We start from the raw sequence: 20255 nt of genomic DNA on the forward strand, positions 1-20255 counted from the left end.
ATACTACTAGTACAATGCTGCCAGTTCCTTGGATTCGCTGACGCATCTGAGAAAGCAGCTGTAACTCACACCCACTACTAAGCACTATGTAGCAGGCAGGTTTTCCTTTCACTATTTCTTGCTGAAGAATGAAGCAGGTTGCTTGGGCTGACACAGATGCTTGAGATTGAAATTGCCATTCCTCCCTTTGCCAAACAAATCAGGATGGAAGAAATGGCCTCTGTTTCCTTAGTTGGCTGACTTCCTTCTCACATCAGACCCAGGCAGCAGCACCTCCTATGGCAGCCTCAGAGCTTCCACAAGTACAGTACACACCTGTTGACATACAGGAAGCATGTCTTATGTGATGCTCAGTGCACCTAGCAAGCTTCTCACCACCCCCACCCCCCCGCTGCACACAAAAAATGCAAATCAGACCTGGGTTTGCGAACTCTCTTTATTGGAGGTTATTTTTTTCTTTAAAGTCTCGGTCCACAAATCCAAAGTATGTTTAACTGTTGCAGCACACAAACAAGCTTCAGGTCTCTCTTGGCCAGCAATGTGCAGGGAGGAGGCTGTGAGAGCAACCCCCCTTGTAATAGTAATGACTGCAGACGTCAGAATTTCTATACAAAATATATATAGAGCATTTTATACATAACTTGCATGGGACATGCTGCAAGGGTATGAACTCAAAAGAGGGATTTCAAAAGGAAGCAGAACATCTCTCGAGTTTGTGTAAAAATCAGGCATAGATTATGTTGAGGAGAAAAACCAAGGACTTCTCCCTACTTTTCAGTCTCAAATACAGCCTTTCCTAACTTGATGTTCCTGACTACAGCTCCCATTAGCCACAGAAGCTGTAGTCCAAAATACTGAGAGGCACCCAGTTAGGAAATACAATTGCCCCCACGATTCCATGAATGATTAATTTTATTTCAGGCCTATTTTGTTACCTCCCCAATGTTCCTCATCCTTATGAGGGGATGGTAAATGTGGAGCATATCTACATGACAAACTTTCATACGATTTAAGCAATATATTGCTGCTTACCCCCAAAGACTCAAGGGAACTGTAGTTCAGATAGTGAAGAGATGCCTATATACTTTCCTGTGGTTCGCTGGTGGTTAGAGTGTAACGGCACCTAAGGCAGTTTTACATCAGCCTCAGCCATGTAGATACACCTTTGGTGTAACTGCAGAAGCAAAGTGAAACTAGGTGTTTTGTAGAAAGAGGACAACACTGATATGAAAGAGTGGCGATAGTCTTAGGAAAATGCAAGCGACAACTTCAACCTTAATGCTACAAGACTGAGGCTGAAACCCTGCACCCACTTTGGATAACTAAATCCCACTGGGGTTCACGGTAGTATGTAGGATTGCAGCCAGCCAGAGTCCTTAAGTCTTTCCTGAGGTGAACTCCTGAACCAGGGTATTCTTTGCTCCCTCTCACCACCACAACCACATTTCTGCCAAGAAGCCTGTCTGAAAAGGAAGAACTGGTTCAATTAAACTGAAGTTAAGTTGGTGAGAAGTGAGTACAAGTTTGAGCTTAAAAGCATAACTCTTCCTGCGAAAAAACAAACCACTGGACAATTCTTCTCTGTCTCTTTGTTTAGTAAATATAATTCCATGCTGCCTTTTCGCAATCTACTAAAATTCATGCAACAGAAAAAACAGTAATTCCATGAGGAGAAGGAAGTTTTTCCTTTATCAGGGGTGAGGAACCCTGTTTCTTCCTATTTAGTAATAAGCTCTCACCTCCCAAAGCCAGCTGTTCTGAAGGACAACAAGGATTGCACTCTGAATTGCTAACAGCAGACACGGATTCTAATGAGGGCAGGGTTTAGAAAGGCACTACTGCACTTTCTGTACACTGAGGGCATCGGGAAGACCAACAACACAGAAAACACCATCAGTACAAGAAAAGAGCTGGCAAAATATAAAACCATTAGGAATCTGTAATACCTTCATAGTAAAGTAAACCTAGTAATGGGAGCCACTTGGGGTGGTGGCATTAACAGGATGCTGTACAAAACCTGCTAGCGTCCTCTAGAAAAATGGGTAAAATACAGCTCAGCATGTGTGCAGAAATATACAGAGGGGAATAATACTTGCACCGGTATAAAAATATACACCATCCTTGAACAACAGCAATGCAAATGGATACAAAATAATTCCAAAAAACAGGAACAAGTTTACAAAAAGGACATGTTTAAAATCTATAAAATGATAAAAGCCAAGTTTTCCTTCAAATGTCCAGCCTCACATGAAAAAGGACACGAAACAGGCTGACATACAGAAACGTTCATTCAGAGTGCTGGTGCAGGCACCAGAGACATGCAGGCCTGCAACCACCTTCAACGCACAGGACTGTGCTGGATGGAAGACGAGATGCAGATACATTGAGTTGGGCTGGTGGAGGCAGCAATCTCTGGTAGCTGGAGCGATATTCCTGATTTTGCCACTCACCATCTGCTTTTCAGTTCAGTGATGCCATGGGTTCACTTACCAAGAGGCACCCCCTGCACTCCCCAGTTCTGCGTTTTAGAGCATTGCTGGAAACACAGAAAGTCCATATCCAAGAAAATCTAAAAAGTATCATGTTACATGAAGCAGTACTGATTGCCGGCTGGACTACCAGGAGACCAAATTTGGCATGTGGAGAACAGATGTAAGCAGCAAGTGGATGTGTCCCAAAATGATGTGTAGGTGTGCTCCAAAGACACTTACTTAAACCTACTTATTTAAACTCCACTGACCTCAACGGCTACAATTTCTGTCCAAGCTTTATTATGCTATGAAAAGTGCGTGTGTTATGCTTGAGAGCCAGTTCATGCAGCTCATGGTGCCTGCTGTGGCTCAGAGAACTGGGTAACTTGTTCTCCGCAAGCACACACCACCCGTTTTGCACGCCACATTTGAAGAGTGGTCTGAGCGGCGCTGGGCAAAACTGCAGATTCTGCTTGAGGCAAACAAGCCAGTTGACCCTGCCTTAATCAAAGGGAAGGGACAGTAGAGGAAAAAGACAGCCACCACAAGGAGGGGCGATTGTATGCAACTGTTTTAAACCAGGGGACCAGAGAGGTTATGTGCCTGACGCCTTGCTCCCTTTCGGCTTTCCTGAAGGTGATTTCACACAAGTCACACACTCTCACTAGAAAACTTGCAATGAGACTCACATGAAACAGTTCAACGTGCATTCCACTGTCCAACCACTTAAAATAAATAGCATTGAAACAGCAAAGCGGGATCCCAGTCCCACATGAGTCTCAGCACAGGCTGATTGGAAAAGAACTCAGATGGTGATGGGAGAAAAGCAGAGTCACGAATTCTTGACTTGTGGAAGAGGACAGAGAAGCCCACTTTCCGAGGGACCCACATTACATTCTCCTACTGTTTGGACTGGAGTTTAAGAGAACAAATGCATGGACTGGACTCTCTTCTGCCACTGGAGAAACAAAGACGTGGACCTTTCCGTGGCCTCCTCTGCCAAAACGAAAGCAAGAGGGTGACAAGGCAGTTGAAGGAAAGGGCAAAGAACCCTCCTCACCCATACCCACCCCCCAAAGCAATCCAACTATCGTTTCATGTCCCTCAAGAGTTCCAGGATAGGAGAGCGAAACAAGAAGAGCAGAAGCCGACACCCCAACCCCGCTCTGATGCTGCCAACTCATGATCTGAACCACAATCCAACCCACTTCTTTCTCTCAAGAAAGTCTTGTTGGCTCCCGATGCTGTCTGGCACAGAGTCATTTGGAATGATTGGCTGGCGAGAGCTTTCAATATGGAGAATGTAGCTGTGACAGCGCTGCCTGCCTCCAGAGGACAGTTTCTAAGTTTCCGCCATTAAGTGCAAGGTTCCTTGTAATACTGTACGTCTCCCAATGAAAATGCTCTGGATTCTCTGACAGCAGGGGGAAGGGGAAGCAGGGACAACACACCATTAAGGCTGACAATGACTGAAAAAGAGAGGAGGGCCACTCCCCACACCATGGGACTTTCAAACAACGCAACATTTGGCCATGGAACTCAAGTGCCATACATCCTCTTCGCTTGTGGCAAAACGTTATACCCGTCATTTTGCAGAGAAGTCCGTTCCTTCCTTTTGGCAGTTTCGAGACAGATGCATCTCAGTTCACACACTTTTTGGTCGGTATCTGGGAAGTGCAGCAGACCAGTGGTGGGGTCGCCCGGGAAAGAGAGTTCGGGTGGTCTCTGATTAGTTCTCCCCATGGTCCTCTTCCACCCATGCCACAATCTTTCCCTCCCACCCAGGGATGATGTCGTCGTCATGGAAAACCTGTGAGAAAAGCAAAGTGAGAGAAACTTGTTAACAAAATGAGGGTACATGCAGATGTTCCTGTGCCAAGAGTCACCAAGGCTAGCGGTTCTTGCAAGTTTGAGTGGGCTGAAGCTTCTTCTCCCTAAGCACATCTCAGGATGTGTTTTGAACGGCCAGCTGCTGGCATGGCACAGTGGCTAAGAGAGCCAGCTGCACGTCAGAAGTCCTCAGTGCAAATGTTAAAGGTAAAGGTAAAGGTACCCCTGCCCGTACGGGCCAGTCGTGTCCGACTCTGGGGTTGTGCACCCATCTCACTTAAGAGGCCGGGGGCCAGCGCTGTCCGAAGACACTTCCGGGTCATGTGGCCAGCGTGACAAGCTGCATCTGGTGAGCCAGCGCAGCACACGGAATGCAGTTTACCTTCCCGCTGGTAAGCGGTCCCTATTTATCTACTTGCACCCGGGGGTGCTTTCGAACTGCTAGGTTGGCAGGAGCTGGGACCGAACGACGGGAGCACACCCCGCCGCGGGGATTCAAACCGCCGACCTGACGATCGGCAAGTCCTAGGTGCTGAGGTTTTACTCACAGCGCCACCCACGTCCCAGTGCAAATGTTATCACAACCATAAACCTACCAGGTGACTTTAGGGTAAGGATGGGGAACCTCAGACCCAGGGACCAAATGCAGCTCCTCAGGCATCTGTATCTGACCCTCAGAACTCTCCTCAGTCCCCACCCCTCAGTATCTCTGCTTTGAACCATCCTTAAGTGTCCGGGGGCTAGTGCAGGACATGCCTGAACTCTTATAATGCCTCTTGCTTGCATGGGTGGAGGAGAGAGAAAGAACGTGTGTGCATGCACAAACTAGCCTGCTGTACAAAGATAAAATTTGCATTTGGAAGGCTGTCCAGGAGAGAATGTGGCCCTCAGGATAGAAAAGGAACCCTATCACTGCTGTAGGGCAAGCTGCTCTTTTCAACTCTGAATCGGAATTACTATGAGGGATCAAAAGGCCACCCTCATGTTGACAGTCAAATGGTTATCCCAGTGAGCCCCAACACTATTAACGTTTTTCCTTTTCACAGGCTGATCCTGAGACACGATGACATGCCCCTGCCCTTACACAATGAAGCCCATAGCAGCAAGGGGGTAGGTGGGCCTGAGCCCAGCTCCTCCAGGCACAAGCCCAATTCTCTGTTCACCACCCTTAGATTCACCTGTAAAAACTGAGAGCCAGAAAGCCACTCCTTTTTAAGGTGCAAGTGGATTATTTTGCACATTCTGGGGCATCTCACAAGTTTTGCACCAGAAGGCTTATTCTGCAAGCTTGCAGGATGATCAGGGCCTTGTAAGCTCAGAGAAATTGCAGGTCCTTGCCCTACATGACGGCCTAACCTCCTTTAGCTATTACAGTTACATCACCCAAGCCAAGCGCTGCAGAAACCTGTCCTTACCAGACAAATCAAACAGGACAAGTTCCCAGATCTTTGGCACTCTTATTGGTTGGGTGACATTCATCAGCTGATTTGTCTGGAGACTTCACTTTCTGCCTGTATGCTCTTAGAGGGCGGCTGCTGAATAGTCAGGTTGCTTTTATGCAACATTCTTCAGTTGTACTTTAAGGTTGAATGATTTACCCACGTGACACCCCACACCTGGGCCAACCCTGGCCTTTCTGCCCCGGGGCTTCCACGCCACAGGACTCAGGACACATGAGCACACAGAGATGAAAAAGAGTGACCACACGATTAGGGATGGAGGAATATGTCAAATTCGGTTTCTCTCAATTTCCCATTTTTCCAACCTTAAATTCAGTTCTCCTCATTTCTGCAGCAATTTGAATTTATTTTTTAATCCTCATGCAAATTGGTCAATGGTTTAGGGCAGGTTTCTCCTAATAAAACACATTTTTGTACGCACTTTCCCCCAATATATTTTGCAAACAATTACAACTAACTTAATGCGTTTTTGTATTTTTCACTAATTTGTAGTGACTTTCCCCTAATGCATGCATTTTTTGCACAGTTAGGTTGGAAAGCCTCCATCGCAAAATTCAAAGAAGTGTAGATTTCAAAGGATAGCTGTGTTTCAGTTTGTGTATTAGTTCGAGAAGTGTTTATTAAGAAGTCTTTCACTGGGATGCAAACAAAATCGAACTTTTCCCCCATCCCCACACACAACCAACTGCCATTTTGCCACTCTCTACAAGTGGGCATGTCACACAATAACTGTGAGCGTAAGTCCTAATGAGAGGCTATTACATACCTCCTCTTTTACTGTGCCAAATTCTGGATCTAGGGCTTTGAAGTGGTAGCGATGTGTTCCTTCCCGATCAATAGCTGCTTTGAAGTCCCTTAGAGTCACCTCACCTAACCTGCACAGACACAAGAGTAGGAGAGAGGTAGAGCCACTCTCACTGCCAGCTTGTGGCATGAATGAGACAGGGCCCCATGGGTGCAGCGGCTGTTGCAGTGCATGCTGGGAGAAAGAACATCCCCACAAAGGCACAAATTCTGACTTAAGTCCCCCCCATGACAGCCTCACCTCTTTGGTATGTTCACCATGAAAGGTGTGAGGGAGCGATCCGTGAAGTAGAGCACTTTGGTGCAGGCACTGCTGCTCATTGCAGGGGTGCTGTGAGAATGAGGCAGTTCTGCAAAGACAGACGGACTCTGTTAAATTATAGCCCTCCAACTCTAAAAGGGAAGCTAGAGAAGGAAAACGTGAGAGATCACCTAACATCAAGGGCTAGTGACCACACCCTGACAGAAATCTCTCTCTCTCTCTTTGTGTACACACACACACACACACACACACACACACACACACACACTTCACACCTCTACAGAGTTTGTCACCAATAGCATTTAGGGACAACACCAGTGGATTACACCCCAGGCCACACAACACCTCTCCCACAACAGCACCATCCTGCTTGCAGCCTCTGGAGTCACTGGCAATAATCCAGCCAATGATAAAATCAAGAATCCTGTTGTTGTTTTGCAGTCTCAAAGCACAACTCCTGCTATGCCTCCACTGGCCCCAAAAGCAACACCACTATGTGGATAAGCAGAGAATTGGCACAGGGAGAAGCTGCAGGCATGCCTGCCTATCAAGGGTTACACAGCACATACGTCTCTCCCTGCTTTTGGAATAGTCATGCAGGTGTACGTCCCTCATGCTACATCTATGCTGTTTCCAACAAACTGGATGTGGGAGGAAGGTTTGGGATTCAACAAGCCAATTTGTCCAGGAACATGAAGCAGCTTTATTCCTATCTGCCACTGCACACAACTCACAATCTCCAGTATAGGTAGGGGTGAGCATGGATCGGACAGGTACAGATGCCAGCTATGCCTGAACTTCCTGGAAAATGCTTCGGTCTAAAGGCTTGGCTTATTACCAGCCTAAGATTTCTCATAATACAAAAACTCTTCTGTTTTATAGATGCAATGCAATGATGGTGGGGAAGGAAATGGTCCACCCAGAACGAGATAAGAGATGCCCAGTTTTTTAAAAATCCAGCTGCAATGACTGGGGAGCAAAGCAAAAAGAGGCAGCACTGCTAACTGTGACCACTAGATGGCAGAACCTGTTTGCAGTAAAACACTGCAAGGCCTCAGAGAATAAGGTGGTGTTTTCTGCTTGATGTTAAGAGTAAATATTAATTGGAGTTGTTCATTATTTATGCTGCAGTAGTGTCCAGAGACCGAAGCAGTCTGCTTTGTGCCAACAACTGCACCTTGGCAAGCTCTTAGTTCCAAGTGAAGCTGGTGAAAGGAACAGTCCAAGGCAAAGGGGCAAGTAGGAGGGTGAGCAGGTCTGGGGTGAGAGTGAGGAGGAGCAAGACCTGCCCAGATTTCCAAAAGCATCCCTGCTAAACAGCCTCTGTTCCAGAGTATCTGGCAGCCCCTCCAGATTTATTCTGCATTTGTCCCAATTTGCTTGCACAAAACTTACACTGAGGTTAGACAAATGAGCATTTGTTCTGATTTGTCTACGGGGCAGTTATATTATTATTATTATTATTATTATTATTATTATTATTATTATTATTATTATTTGCTTAATTATACCCTGCCTTTTTGCCCTAATGGGACTCAACGCAGCTTACAGATAAAAACAAGAATTGCTAAAAACATAGAAAGAGCAATAATTAAAAAAACAATTAAACATGAATAAAATTATAACTATATACACATATAAAACCTGTTCAAAGCATACAAATAATTACAATAAAAACAGCACAGCACCAGCCCTTTCAATAAAGCAGCCAGTTCCCAAAAGCCTGTTGGAACAAGAGGCTCTTCACCTGCCAGTGGAAGAACAACAAGGAGGGAGCCAGTCTAGCTTTTTTAGGGAGGGAGTTCCACAGTCTGGGAGCCGCCACCGAGAAGGTTGTGCCAGTATGTTAATGAACATTCATCAGAATTTGCTTGCAAGGTGTTTACACGCCTTCCTGTTAACCATTTGTCCATCCTACACTTTCCAGAGATATTTCCCCGTCACTTTCCTAACCACAAAAGGTCCATTCTTTTTTGAAAGTGGAGTGCTAGGGCGACAAGAGCACTTGAATGCACTTGAACGGTGCAAACCTGCTTTTCCAGAATGTAACTGAATCCCTCCCACAAAATACTGACAGTCTAGACCTGAAGCAGGACATTTCCGTCTGGAATAAGAGAGCGGTCTTGGAACTGCACTCACTGGACTTGGAGGGCCAGGGCTCTCGGTACTCGTTCGTGGCGTGGCCGGCAGGTGATTTTCCTTGGATCTAGAGGGGGAAACCAGAAAGAGACTCTGTACATGCTCATAGGCACATTATTATTACTATTAAGATTTCAGGACTGAGCCCTGGCATCACAAACAGGTTCTGGGGTTGAGAATCCAAGGACAGAAATGACTTGGAAATTGTCCCCTCTTGTTGCGCCTGGAGAGTCTTGGAGAATCTACTTCAAAGCTCTGACAGAAGGGCCTACTTTTACTATTCCAATGCAGGGCAACCATTTACCGGTCCTTGCATTGCTGAGCTGAGCAAACATCACAGAGGCTCAGGAGGCTTGAGAGCTTGAGAGGCAAGCCAGGTTTGCCTGCTGAGTAGCAGCTACAAACGCGAGGGGCTCCATCTTAAAGGTCAGCAGAGAGGAAAACAACAGATGGGTTAAACTGATTAAAGGACCGTGCGCAAGTGTGCACACCAATTGGGACAAAGGGAGCATGTGCCGCTGTAATGTCAGCAAGAGCCTGCTCAAAAATGACCCCCACCAAGGACAGCATCCAGTGAAGTGAGCGACTGAAAAGCCCTACAGCAATGGCAGCACCTGGCGGCCCTTTAGCCGTTTCACAGCTTGTGACGAAGTCGCCCTCAAGGCTTCCTAGAGGAGGAAGCTCCAATGGGAAAGCGGCAAGAGGCCTGTGAAAGGAGGGAAGGCGCAGCAAGCTTGTGAGAGTCAGGAGCAGGAACCAACACTCCCATCTCCTTGGACATATTTGCCTGGCATAATATAGGTAAAGGTAAAGGTACCCCTGCCCGTACGGGCCAGTCTTGACAGACTCTGGGGTTGTGCGCCCATCTCACTCAAGAGGCCAGGGGCCAGCGCTGTCCGGAGACACTTCCAGGTTACGTGGCCAGCGTGACAAGCTGCATCTGGCGAGCCAGAGCCGCACACGGAAATGCCGTTTACCTTCCCGCTGGTAAGCGGTCCCTATTTATCTACTTGCACCCGGGGGTGCTTTCGAACTGCTAGGTTGGCAGGCGCTGGGACCGAACAACAGGAGCGCACCCTGCCGCAGGGATTCGAACCGCCGACCTTTCGATCGGCAAGCCCTAGGCGCTGAGGCTTTTACCCACATCGCCACCCGCGTCCCCTGGCGTAATATAGTCCAGCTGCAACTAAGCCATGAAGCCTGAAATTGACACACCACAAAACGCAAGATCAAAGCCAGGACTCCTAAATCCCAGACACATCCCAGGCAGTGCCTGGAAAAGCATTCGTATTTGGTGGACCTAGTACTTTACAACAGCATGCATCACTATGTCCCCTACCTCAAGAATCCCTCCAGGGTAAATCAGGTGGTTGCAAACTCCCTTTGTCACAATGCAAGTCTCAAGCCATCAAAACGCTATCACACAGTGCTTTTTCTAGGGCCTCAGCAAGCGCACATGCCCTGAACTTAGCCTACACCTGCTGGAGCATGCATGGCAGAAGGAGGGGGTCATAGCAGAGATGATGATGATGATGATAATGTACTCTATCACCCCCTTTTCACTGTAAAGTGTCATGGGCACATGGTCTGTCCATGCAGGGCAAAGGCGCTTACAGAGCAGTGACTCCTCCAGGCCCCATATGCAGGTAAACCCACAAGCCACAAATGGTGCAGAAAGAAGCAGCATCACCCCAGCATGACCCAGGAGCGCCTCTTACCCTCCTCTCTTGCCTCTTCTGCATCTCCATGCGGTGCAGCCTCTCCATCAGGCTGGAGATGCCCTGCTCCAGGCTGTCGATGGTGTGGTGCTGGGGGTCGTGGCCGCTGAAGCTGTTCCGCAAGCTGCGCAGGGCCTCGCGCACCAGCTGCAGGTCGTTGGTCTGTCCAGGAGATCAGGGAAGATGAGGAGGAAGCAAGCCTGGCTCCTCTGAGAGGCTCTGCCCTGCAATACCCCTGAGCCGTCCCAGCAGGCGGCTTGCAAAGCCTCCATGGAGCCCCGAGAGAAGGAGAAAGAAGTAACTTACCCCTCTGTGTGCTGTGGAAGCAGCTCCTTTTCCTGACGTCTGCAGGAAGCCGTTGCTCTGAGAGCCGTGATTGCTGTAGACTATCACCTGGTGGGCGTGAAAGAAAGAAAAACTTTTGTGGCCACAGGCAAGGAGACAGAGTTAAGAATGGATTACAGACGCAGCCTCATTTGCCACCATATTCTGGGAGTCTTCCGCAGTGAAGGCAGAAGATTTATAGAGGAGCGAAGTCTACTTTTGGAAGCACTTTCATGAAGTGGTTCTGCAAGTTTGTAGCAGAAACCAGCAGTACATTGTGTTGATTGGCTGGTGTCCATGCTGTCACCACCTCCCAAATTCCCAGAGCAGTTTTGCACTTTAGATGATTTTTAAAAAAATAATTAATAATGCTTCAAATGAGTACATGTGATTTTCTTTTCTTTCTTTTTTTTAAGCCAGAGAATCCACCTTCATTTTTAGGGGTGGTCTCACAACAGAGCAAGTGTTCAGTTTGCTGATATGCACATCAGTCATTTCAGTTTCAGAGCTAGGTGGTAGCTAAGCTCAATCCTCAACTCTTTTTCTCTTTTCTATTACATCTGTTTCCATCCAGTGATGCTGCTGCTGCTGCTTCCAGTCTAACTGCAGTGTAATCAGAGGTTATTATTATTATTATTGTGCTGGAACAGCAAAAAGCCACACTTGCAAAAGGCAAACAATGAAGTTTCACACACCTCTTCTGCATCCTTCTTCATACACTGAGCCAACAGAGCTTCTTTGTGCTCCAGCTCTCGCTCCAGCTCCGCCTGCATACAGAAGAAATGGATCAGCAATCAACACAACCAAGACGCCTGGGACATAAATGGGGACTGGTGGCGGCAGCAGGGCAGGGGGGTGTTGCCGGTACCTGGTGATAGCTGGCCTCGGAGAGCTGCCGCAGCATCTCCTCCATCTTGGCCTGGTGCTGGTGCAAGTGCCGATCCTTCTGGCTCAGCTCCTTCTGCAACACAGTGGGAATTGGGGTCATCAGCAGGGGAAGGAGGCTTGCACTGGATGGGAGCAAAGTTGGGGGCAAAGGTCAGCAGAGGCCACGCAGCTGTTGCTACACGGCTTTCTTCGGAGAGGAAAGATCAGCTGGGCACCCAGCACACTGGGCTGCCTGGATAATGGAGAGACTCAGTAGCACAACCCAGCTACAGGTAAGGGAATAGGAGAGAGGCAGAATTATAAGGGCACATGAGGAGGATTTCCCAGTTACACTGCAGGAGTGACCTGGGCAGTATGTCCCCTCCCAGCCCCAGAGAGGAAGGAAGATTTCCTTACTTTGTATTCAGCGAGAAGTCGATTCCGCTCTTCCACTTTCCTCTGTAGATCAGCCTGCATAAGAAACAACTGAATAGTGAGCTAGGTGTGCTGTTTGTACCCCCCTGGCTCTGGAGACCCAGTGCAACACTCTACAAAATGTGCCATGACACACACAGAGGCCCCTGTTGTTCCCTGGCTCTTCCTTGGGCACTGACGCTTCCTCCATTTTGAATTTACAGGGTGGCTCTAGCTCAGCTCTGAAGCTAAAGCAGCCCTGGCTGTGAAGTAAAGGATTTACAGATCTGTGCCATCCTTTACTGCCATGTACGCTAGGGAAGCCATTCTCCTTTCTCACTAGACGAAGTGATTTTGGAAAATGCAAATAACTACATACATCGATCCCTCAGGAAGAGAATGGGCTACAGAAGGCATTAATTAGGCCACTGAGCTGTAGCAACAAAATTTCCCCCTAAGCAGTCTTGTTACGGCTGGTTCCCCAACTCCCCATGGGCCTGACCTCTCGCAATATTAATTTACAGCATTTTTAACAGTCACGGCTTCCCCCTAAGAATCCTGGGAACTGTAGTTCATTCCTCACAGAGCTTCAATTCCTAGCACCCTGAGAAACTCCAGTTCCCAGGATTCTCAGGGGAAGGCAACATGCTTTAAATGTATGGCATGGAACTCCCCTACAGGAACACAGGGAGTTGCCTTATGCCTGCACACAATTACTTGTGCACTTATCCCAGTATTGTTTACTCTTGACTTGTTGTGGCTCTCCGGGTTTTGAGGCAGAGGAAGGCCATTCACATCACATGGTTTACACACACACACACACACACCTGGAGAGGCTAAGGATTCAGTCTGGAACCATCTGCAGGCAAAGTGCATGCTCTCCCGCTACAACCCCTCCCACAAGTCCCATGAGCTTCAGTCTCCAAAGAGGAAGCCTCACACACGACGCTGCAACACAAAACGGCCACTCACATTTTGGCTATGCAGTTCCTCCTTGTCCATGTTTGCTCTAAGCAGCTCTTGCTTTATCTGAAGAATCAGAGCATCCTGTTGGGCCAACCGCTGCTGCAAGGCATCCTGGGAAAATAAAACACACCCACTTCAGGCTGCCATCCTGGAACATTTGCTAGGAAGCAAGTATAATTGCACTCAGACTTACTTCTGAGGAAATGTGCTTGAAACTGCACTGTGAAGAACCTACAGGCTAAAATGTGAAGGGAAAAGGAAGGGAGGTGCAGAAGGCAAGATCACAGTGGCTACAGGAAGAGAACTTCGCAGGCCAACCCAGGTGAACTGTTTAGACCAAACTCCAGGATCTCACCACACTCCAGCCAGCAGTCAGCATCTCAAAAGGTATATCTTTCCCCAGGGTTGCTCAGGTGGCTAAAGTGAAAAAAATATGGGCAAAAAGATGTGCCTTTGGAGGTTCTTTTGTGTGGCCCAGAGTCAATTCCTACGGCCACCACTCAGCGACCACCTACACAATCCATGAAGGAGAAGCTACCATTGTGTCTTCAACTGAGTAGAACTATACAACACTCACCTAGGAGTACCCTAGTGCCCACTCAAGAAAGATATAAACATCTACCAAGGCTGAAAAGCTGAGAACGTAACATTCAGAGTATCACTATATGAAGCTTCTGTAGCAAAGATAGGGAAGCTGTGACCCTCCCGATATTATCGACGCAACATGTACTGTAGCCTGGTAGGATCTGAACTGCTTTACCAAAATTGCCTTTAATTCAGGCATAGATATTGTTTGAGACACTTGTTTTGAGGGCTGCTAGTGGACCAAATAAAGATCTCAAAATACTTAAACCACAGCAAGACACATGTAATTCATCTGCAGTAAAATGAATGTGAAGCATGCGTGCAATTTAAAGCCTAATGGCCCAGGGAATACCATGGGATTTGAGCTAGCTATGCTCTGAGAACCACATTGCCCTGCAATCCTACTGTATCTGCCCAAGCCAGGGTACATTTCCACAACTCTCCCTTCGTGTTTCTCACAGGTTTCTTCCTCCAGCAACATCAGGTGAGGAGGCAGAACTAAAAATACCTCTTGCTCTGGAGCTGATTATCACATGGCCGGGATATAAACAAGCTGAAGGCAGCCAAGCACGGCGCATAGATTTGTTGCAGATCCCTCATATGTGTGTTGTACGCCTAAGAATGAGTACACTGATCCGTGAAGCAACAACCTTCACCTTCAGAAGACCGATTCGTGCAACCATTTCCTCAAAGCAAGCACTGACTTTTTAAACTGCCTTGCAGTGGGGATGTGACTGTTTTTGACCAATGAGTGTTGACTGCAGAGCCCATTGCTTGGTAGACCCTTTCAAATTGCCTACTTCCACTTGATCCTCAGCACTTTTCAAATGGCAAAGGCAGCATTTATTAGGGAATCACTGATTGTTCTTTCAGTCCACCCAGAATGACCTATCCTCGGGTCTGGTTAAATATTTTAGCTCCTTACAGTCAATAATCTAATTTTTAAGTATCAGGTTCACATACTGTCACATATTGTTCTACATTCTTTTTTTGCCAGCATTTTTTTTTTGGGGGGGGGGGTAGGGAATCACAATTTAACATTTTTAGAGGTCGATGTGACCAGGCCCCTGGGATTTTCCCAGTCTTGCCTATTCAGTTTGTCCTTTGGAAACTGAATAACAAAGAAGAAGCTGCCTCTAACCCTACAAACTGCTTGCAGAAACCCACATTAACGTCAAGAGTACTTGCAATCAGACACATAAATCAGTTTTTGCACATTCAGCACAAATGCAAATGCTCCTCAAATCGCCTTCACATTTTCTCCAGCTATTCTTCACATTTTAATTTCCCTCTGGACAATCCACCAACTGGGAAATGGCAAGTGCGCTAGGCAGCCGGGGGCGGGGGGTATAGAGTGCTACCAAAAAGACACATTCCTTGGGGGAGTCCTGATGGAGAGAGGCATTTAGATGGGTAACACTTATCTTCCTGGTTGGAGTATCTCCCCCCCTTACCCTGCCATATATCCCAATGTGAGAGATCTTCAGCTACAAACATCTGCGTACATTTGGATAGGCAGGTGGGGATTAAATGTGTATTACAAAATGTTCAGAAGTGGTCCTGTTGGGGTGAAAAACTTGCAAGCAGAATTCAAGGTTCAACACCTCCAGTTGGTTGCTTTTAAAACTCTGCACTGCTCACAGAGAGAATGAAAGTTGCGAGTTCCTTCCAGACATTGCTAGCGGTTTAGATCAGGGGTCAGCAAAAATTTTCAGCAGGGGGCTGGTCCACTGTCCCTCAGACCTTGTGGGGGGCCAGACTATATTTTGAAAAAAATAATATGAACAAATTCCTATGCCCCACAAATAATCCAGAGATGCATTTCAAATAAAAGCACACATTCTACTCATGTAAAAACACGCTGATTCCTGGACCATCCGCGGGCTGGATTTAGAAGGTGATTGGGCCAGATCTGGCCCCTGGGCCTTAGCTTGCCCACCCATGATTTAGATTCTCAGATGTGCAAAAGAAGATTCTTTGAAAAGCAAGCATGACCCAACATTAAGGTTGGGTGAGCCATTTCTGCACTTCTTCCCCAATCACGCCAAACTGCAACAATAAGCCATAGCCAATATTTTAAACTTTATTGTCTCACCTTTACCCCTTGCAGGCTTCGAGCTTCTTGCTTGTGCCTCTGCAACTCTTTCTGCAAGTTGAACAAAGTGAGGTTGCAATGACATCCTGATGTCACTGTCTCAAAAGCAACGCCGCCTCTCCCACCTCCCTTCACTGTTCATCCTCCCCCCACCTGAAAATGTTTTAAAGAAACCCTCTTTCATGCTTGAAAATCAAACGAAATTTTGTACAGGACCTGTTTTAATGAGCCTGAAGGAACCAAGAAGAAATCAATGCCTGAATGAACGCCCCCCTGGGCACCGCCTGCTCCCTTAAGGACTCGACATTAAACGGGAAACGGGAAAAACCGACAATCCCTCAAAATCTCTCTTTCGGCCCAGTGCTGAGCATGTAGCTTCCAGTGAGAGTCCTGGGCTCGTTGCCAACTTCTGCATGGGCCCCAGATGAGACAGACATGACAGAATTGCCTTTTCCTGAGCTGCTTTCATCTTGCCAATGAAAGTGTGAATACACTTAGACATGGCTAGAAATCTTAACTAATGCCCCCATTAGTTCTCCAAATACAGCGTAACTTTTCAGTGTTAAGTAGGCTTCAAGAACACCTTGCAGAGTTAGGCTTCTCTTATTTGCTGAAGAAGGGATGTTGTAACGGGAGAAGAAGAGAGCGTGCAGAAATTTGTGCAACCAGAATCACACGATAAAAGGGGAGAATTAACCACAGAAAGCCATGACTGCAGTAAAGCCCAGTGCAGAAGTATAGCCCTCACAGTTCTCCGTGGGAAAACCTGAAAACACATGGGGAACTTAAGCTTTATGTTAAGAAATTTGTAAAGAGCCCTTGTGGGATATAATTTCTAGTGCTAGGCATGCTCTTTCACTGCAGCTGGTTCCCACAGTCCAGGTTGTTGCCAAGGGATGCGGTTGCTGATGACCAGAACCGAAGTGGTTCAGGATGAGCATTGGTCTGTGCAGTTTGCATGGTTTGCTTCCCTCAGTGAATGCAAGGGCATCCTGAAGGGGCAGGAGCGGGGGCGGGGGATATCTGTGTTTCCCCAGGGCATGTCCCTTGTTTCTTGTTATGCTTTATAGTCCTTGATTCCACACTTGGGATAGCCCTGCACTGAAAATTTGTAATGGTTTGGATTTGCATGTTAGACCCCCCCCCAAAAAAAGCCACCTGCATGTAGCATTCAACTCCTCCAGTGTAAACACAAATGACCCAGTGAGAAGTTTTAAAACGCAATAAGATGAAAGCTTCCCATCTCACAGACATCCCCAACAGTTAGGTAAATATCCTGTACTTGACCACTAAGCGGCTTGCAAAATGCAAAAGTAAATACAGTAAGTAAATTCAAACCTCCTGGGCCTCCCCTTGTCTGAAACAATTGGTGGATGATGCTTCCTATATGGCAGAGGCAAGGGCACTCCAAAGTCCAGGGGAACTAAAGCAAAATGCCCATTTCCAGGTAACCACCCTGTGATGTTCTGTTGGGTCTGTTACTGTTACAAGTAAGAATTCCCCAAACCATCTAACTAATCTTACAGGTTTATAGAGAAGCAGGCGGTCTTTCAGGCAACCTGGCGCCAAGTTGTTCAGGGCTTTATATGTTAGCTACCAGACCCTGAACGTGGCTCAGTAGCTGGTGCCCCAGGAACCTCTCTCTTGCATCCTGTCTGCCTCTTCTTACCTTCAGCTCTTGATTCTCCTCCATGCTCTGATCCAGACGGCTTCGGACTATGATCTGAAGGCAAAGTATTGCAATTATTTACCAGTGCCTGCAAAGAGATACTACACACAAAGAAGAGTCTCCGGAGAAAAAGCCTTTCCGACTCACCAGCTGCTCTTCAGGGCAGGCATCTTGTTCGCAAAGGACAAACAGTCTTTCCTGCTCATCCTCAGGTAACGACCCATTGAGCAGCAAGGCCTGGCAAAGCAACAAAGGCAAAGGGAAAGGCCCAATCAGAGACCTCCATGGAAACGCGCCAGAGAGAAATTCAATCTCGTCTGGAAAGGCCCCGTCTGGGATGTGCAACCTTGTCTGTTTCAGCAACTGGTGCCCAACAGCACAAAACCGGATTCTGTCCTCAGATGACATTAAAAGCGGTATTTGGACACAAGGGAAAGAAATAAGAGTGCTGCTTTTGGCAGACCGCTAAGGCCCTTTTGGAGTCAAGTCCTCAAAGTCGTAGCAGTATAAACAGCAAGCTTAGTTTCCCAAGAGATATCTATTTTAACTTGAACTTGAGTATGGATAAGTGCTGTTTTGGCTACCTAAGGATCGACACTCATCTCTGAACTTTGGAAATAGACGGAGGGAGAAAGAGAGACAGACGCAATTCTAGCCCTGTGAATTAAGACTGTAATTATTCCCATTCTGCAGACCTGAGCATGAAAACAACTATAGGAGACAGAAGCTGACAGGAGTTAAGATATGGAAGAATCAAGGCAAGTAGTCTTTACTTTGCAGGCTGAATTTTTGTTTTACTTAGATCCCAGAGAGAGCACTGGAAAGCAACACTGCTGTCCAACGGCAGGGACAGTCCAACTGAGATTCGGCAAGGCTAAATTCTGAAGTTGGCAGAATGTGTGTGATAGATAACCCAGGGAGAGGCAACCCTGGCAGAATGCCAACCTCACACACATTTGCATTCCCTATGCCAAGAGCTCCCAAAGTTTGCCCAGCAAGATATCCAGTCGGGACCAACCAGGGAGCTGCTACTGTCCTGCTTCCCAAAGAAACATGCTAAGCCCTGGGCCTTCAATCAAACCCTCGTGAACTAGAGGCTTTAAAGGGGAAAATTGACTATTCAGATCCAATTTCCTGGACAGTGGGATCAGCTGCCTCCTCACTTCTCCTGGGAGACACGATGCCAGGCAGCTGCCGCCCCGAGTACCAGCTGCCTCCCATTGGCTCCCGGAGCATGAAAAACCAGAGAAGGGAGTGCGTGATCTCAGAGGGTACAGTGGGCAATCGATTTTCAGCAGGGCACCAAGCAGCCCGGCTTGCTTTTTGAGCCTTTTGTGTCTCCCGTTCACTGCCGGCTGCAAATGCACCCTCCTGCCTGCCCTGTTTGATGCTGCCAACACAATGCTGCCTTTGTGCACTCATACATAAACATTTACAATTCAAAATCAGCACAGTTCCCAGAGCAGAAAATGCTGGTGCTTGAGAAAGTACGGAGCCTTTAGCAGAAGGAACAGAGCACTTGACCTCCAAGCAGAGCAGCGAGGAGGAGGAGGGTGGGTCACGTAACCAGGGAGGGGTCAGAGGTGGAGGAACAAACCGGTCAGGAAGAAACACGATCTCTCATCATTGAAGCAAGGCTTCTCACAAGGCAAATAAACTCAGTCCTTTAGAAGCCTTAGATGGAAACCTGTATTCTAGCATTTTTATCAGCTGTTGATCTGATGAAGGTATTGTCCCCTTTTCTCTATGGTTTTTACTGTGTATTCTTCCCTTTTTTAAAAAAGAAAAAAAAACAGAATAGCGTACTTGGTATGCATTTGTTACACATAGCCCAGACCTGTTCTTCTCAGACCACACTTCTGGTGTGGGGACGTATTTTCCCAGCACTTTGCATCTGGTAGAACACAGTTTGTCCCCCAGATAACACATCCAATCATGATTTGCTATTGCTGTGCAGAATGTAGTTGTGCAACTATTATGGTCATCAAGTGGTACAGAGAATGATATAAATCCCTCCCCAGCCCTATGCCAGTGCTACTTTGTGAATTTTTTACTTTGCCATGCCCTTGGTGATGATGTGCTTCCTGAGTGCGCTTCCTCAGCACTGAAGCATTCGTTCAACACATTTCATTAGTTAGCATTGAAAGTTTAAAGAGCAGCATCTCTCTCTTGTCTTCCCTGGGCTATCTCAGAATTTCTAGAACTACCAACCTCAGGAATGGCTGCAGGTCCCTTTTTGGAAACTATTTATTTAACGACATTTGTATACCACTTGATTGTAAGAAAACCTCAAAGCGGTTTACAAAAAAAACAAGACATTAAAATTATCAGTTAAAAAAAAAACCCCAGTTAAAAGCAAATATTTAAAGAACAATTTAACTCATCTGAATGCTAAAAACATCTCGGTTTCTATATGTCAGGATAGGCTTACCTAAACAAAAATGTTTTAAGCAGTTGCCAAAAAAGTGTCTGCCTGATGTCAATAGGCAGGGAGTTCCAAAGTACACCATTGCTTTATTACAAGAGGAGGAGACAAGTATTCCATGGCACATGTAACAGTGCCATTTCCACAAATCCAAATGGTTGAGTGGGCAAATATGGGGCAAGGAGCTGAACCAACAGCCTCTGACTCCCACAGCTGTGCCTCAAAT

General features: G+C 46.9%; 1 protein-coding gene across 9 annotated transcripts in view; it reads right to left on the minus strand.

Moving 5' to 3' along the window:
- Positions 1-422: 422 nt before the first annotated feature.
- DIXDC1 (DIX domain containing 1) overlaps positions 423-20255 on the minus strand; it is a 75337-nt gene continuing 55504 nt past the window's right edge. For 8 of the 9 annotated variants that reach the window (XM_077919731.1, XM_077919732.1, XM_077919730.1 and 5 more), the window contains 13 exons: positions 17752-17841; positions 17605-17658; positions 15936-15986; positions 13262-13366; positions 12293-12346; positions 11877-11969; positions 11704-11775; positions 10991-11077; positions 10685-10846; positions 8967-9033; positions 6807-6915; positions 6528-6636; positions 423-4281 (listed from right to left, as the gene is read on the minus strand). In XM_077919731.1, coding sequence (XP_077775857.1) covers positions 4201-4281; positions 6528-6636; positions 6807-6915; positions 8967-9033; positions 10685-10846; positions 10991-11077; positions 11704-11775; positions 11877-11969; positions 12293-12346; positions 13262-13366; positions 15936-15986; positions 17605-17658; positions 17752-17841 — 1134 coding nt within the window. In that variant the 3' untranslated portion in view covers positions 423-4200. Of the gene's footprint in view, positions 4282-6527; positions 6637-6806; positions 6916-8966; positions 9034-10684; positions 10847-10990; positions 11078-11703; positions 11776-11876; positions 12019-12292; positions 12347-13261; positions 13367-15935; positions 15987-17604; positions 17659-17751; positions 17842-20255 lie in introns of all 9 variants that reach the window. The other variant, XR_013390911.1, reaches the window with a different exon arrangement.

Source organism: Podarcis muralis, chromosome 15, assembly GCF_964188315.1.
Source record: "Podarcis muralis chromosome 15, rPodMur119.hap1.1, whole genome shotgun sequence".
NCBI lineage: Eukaryota > Metazoa > Chordata > Lepidosauria > Squamata > Lacertidae > Podarcis > Podarcis muralis.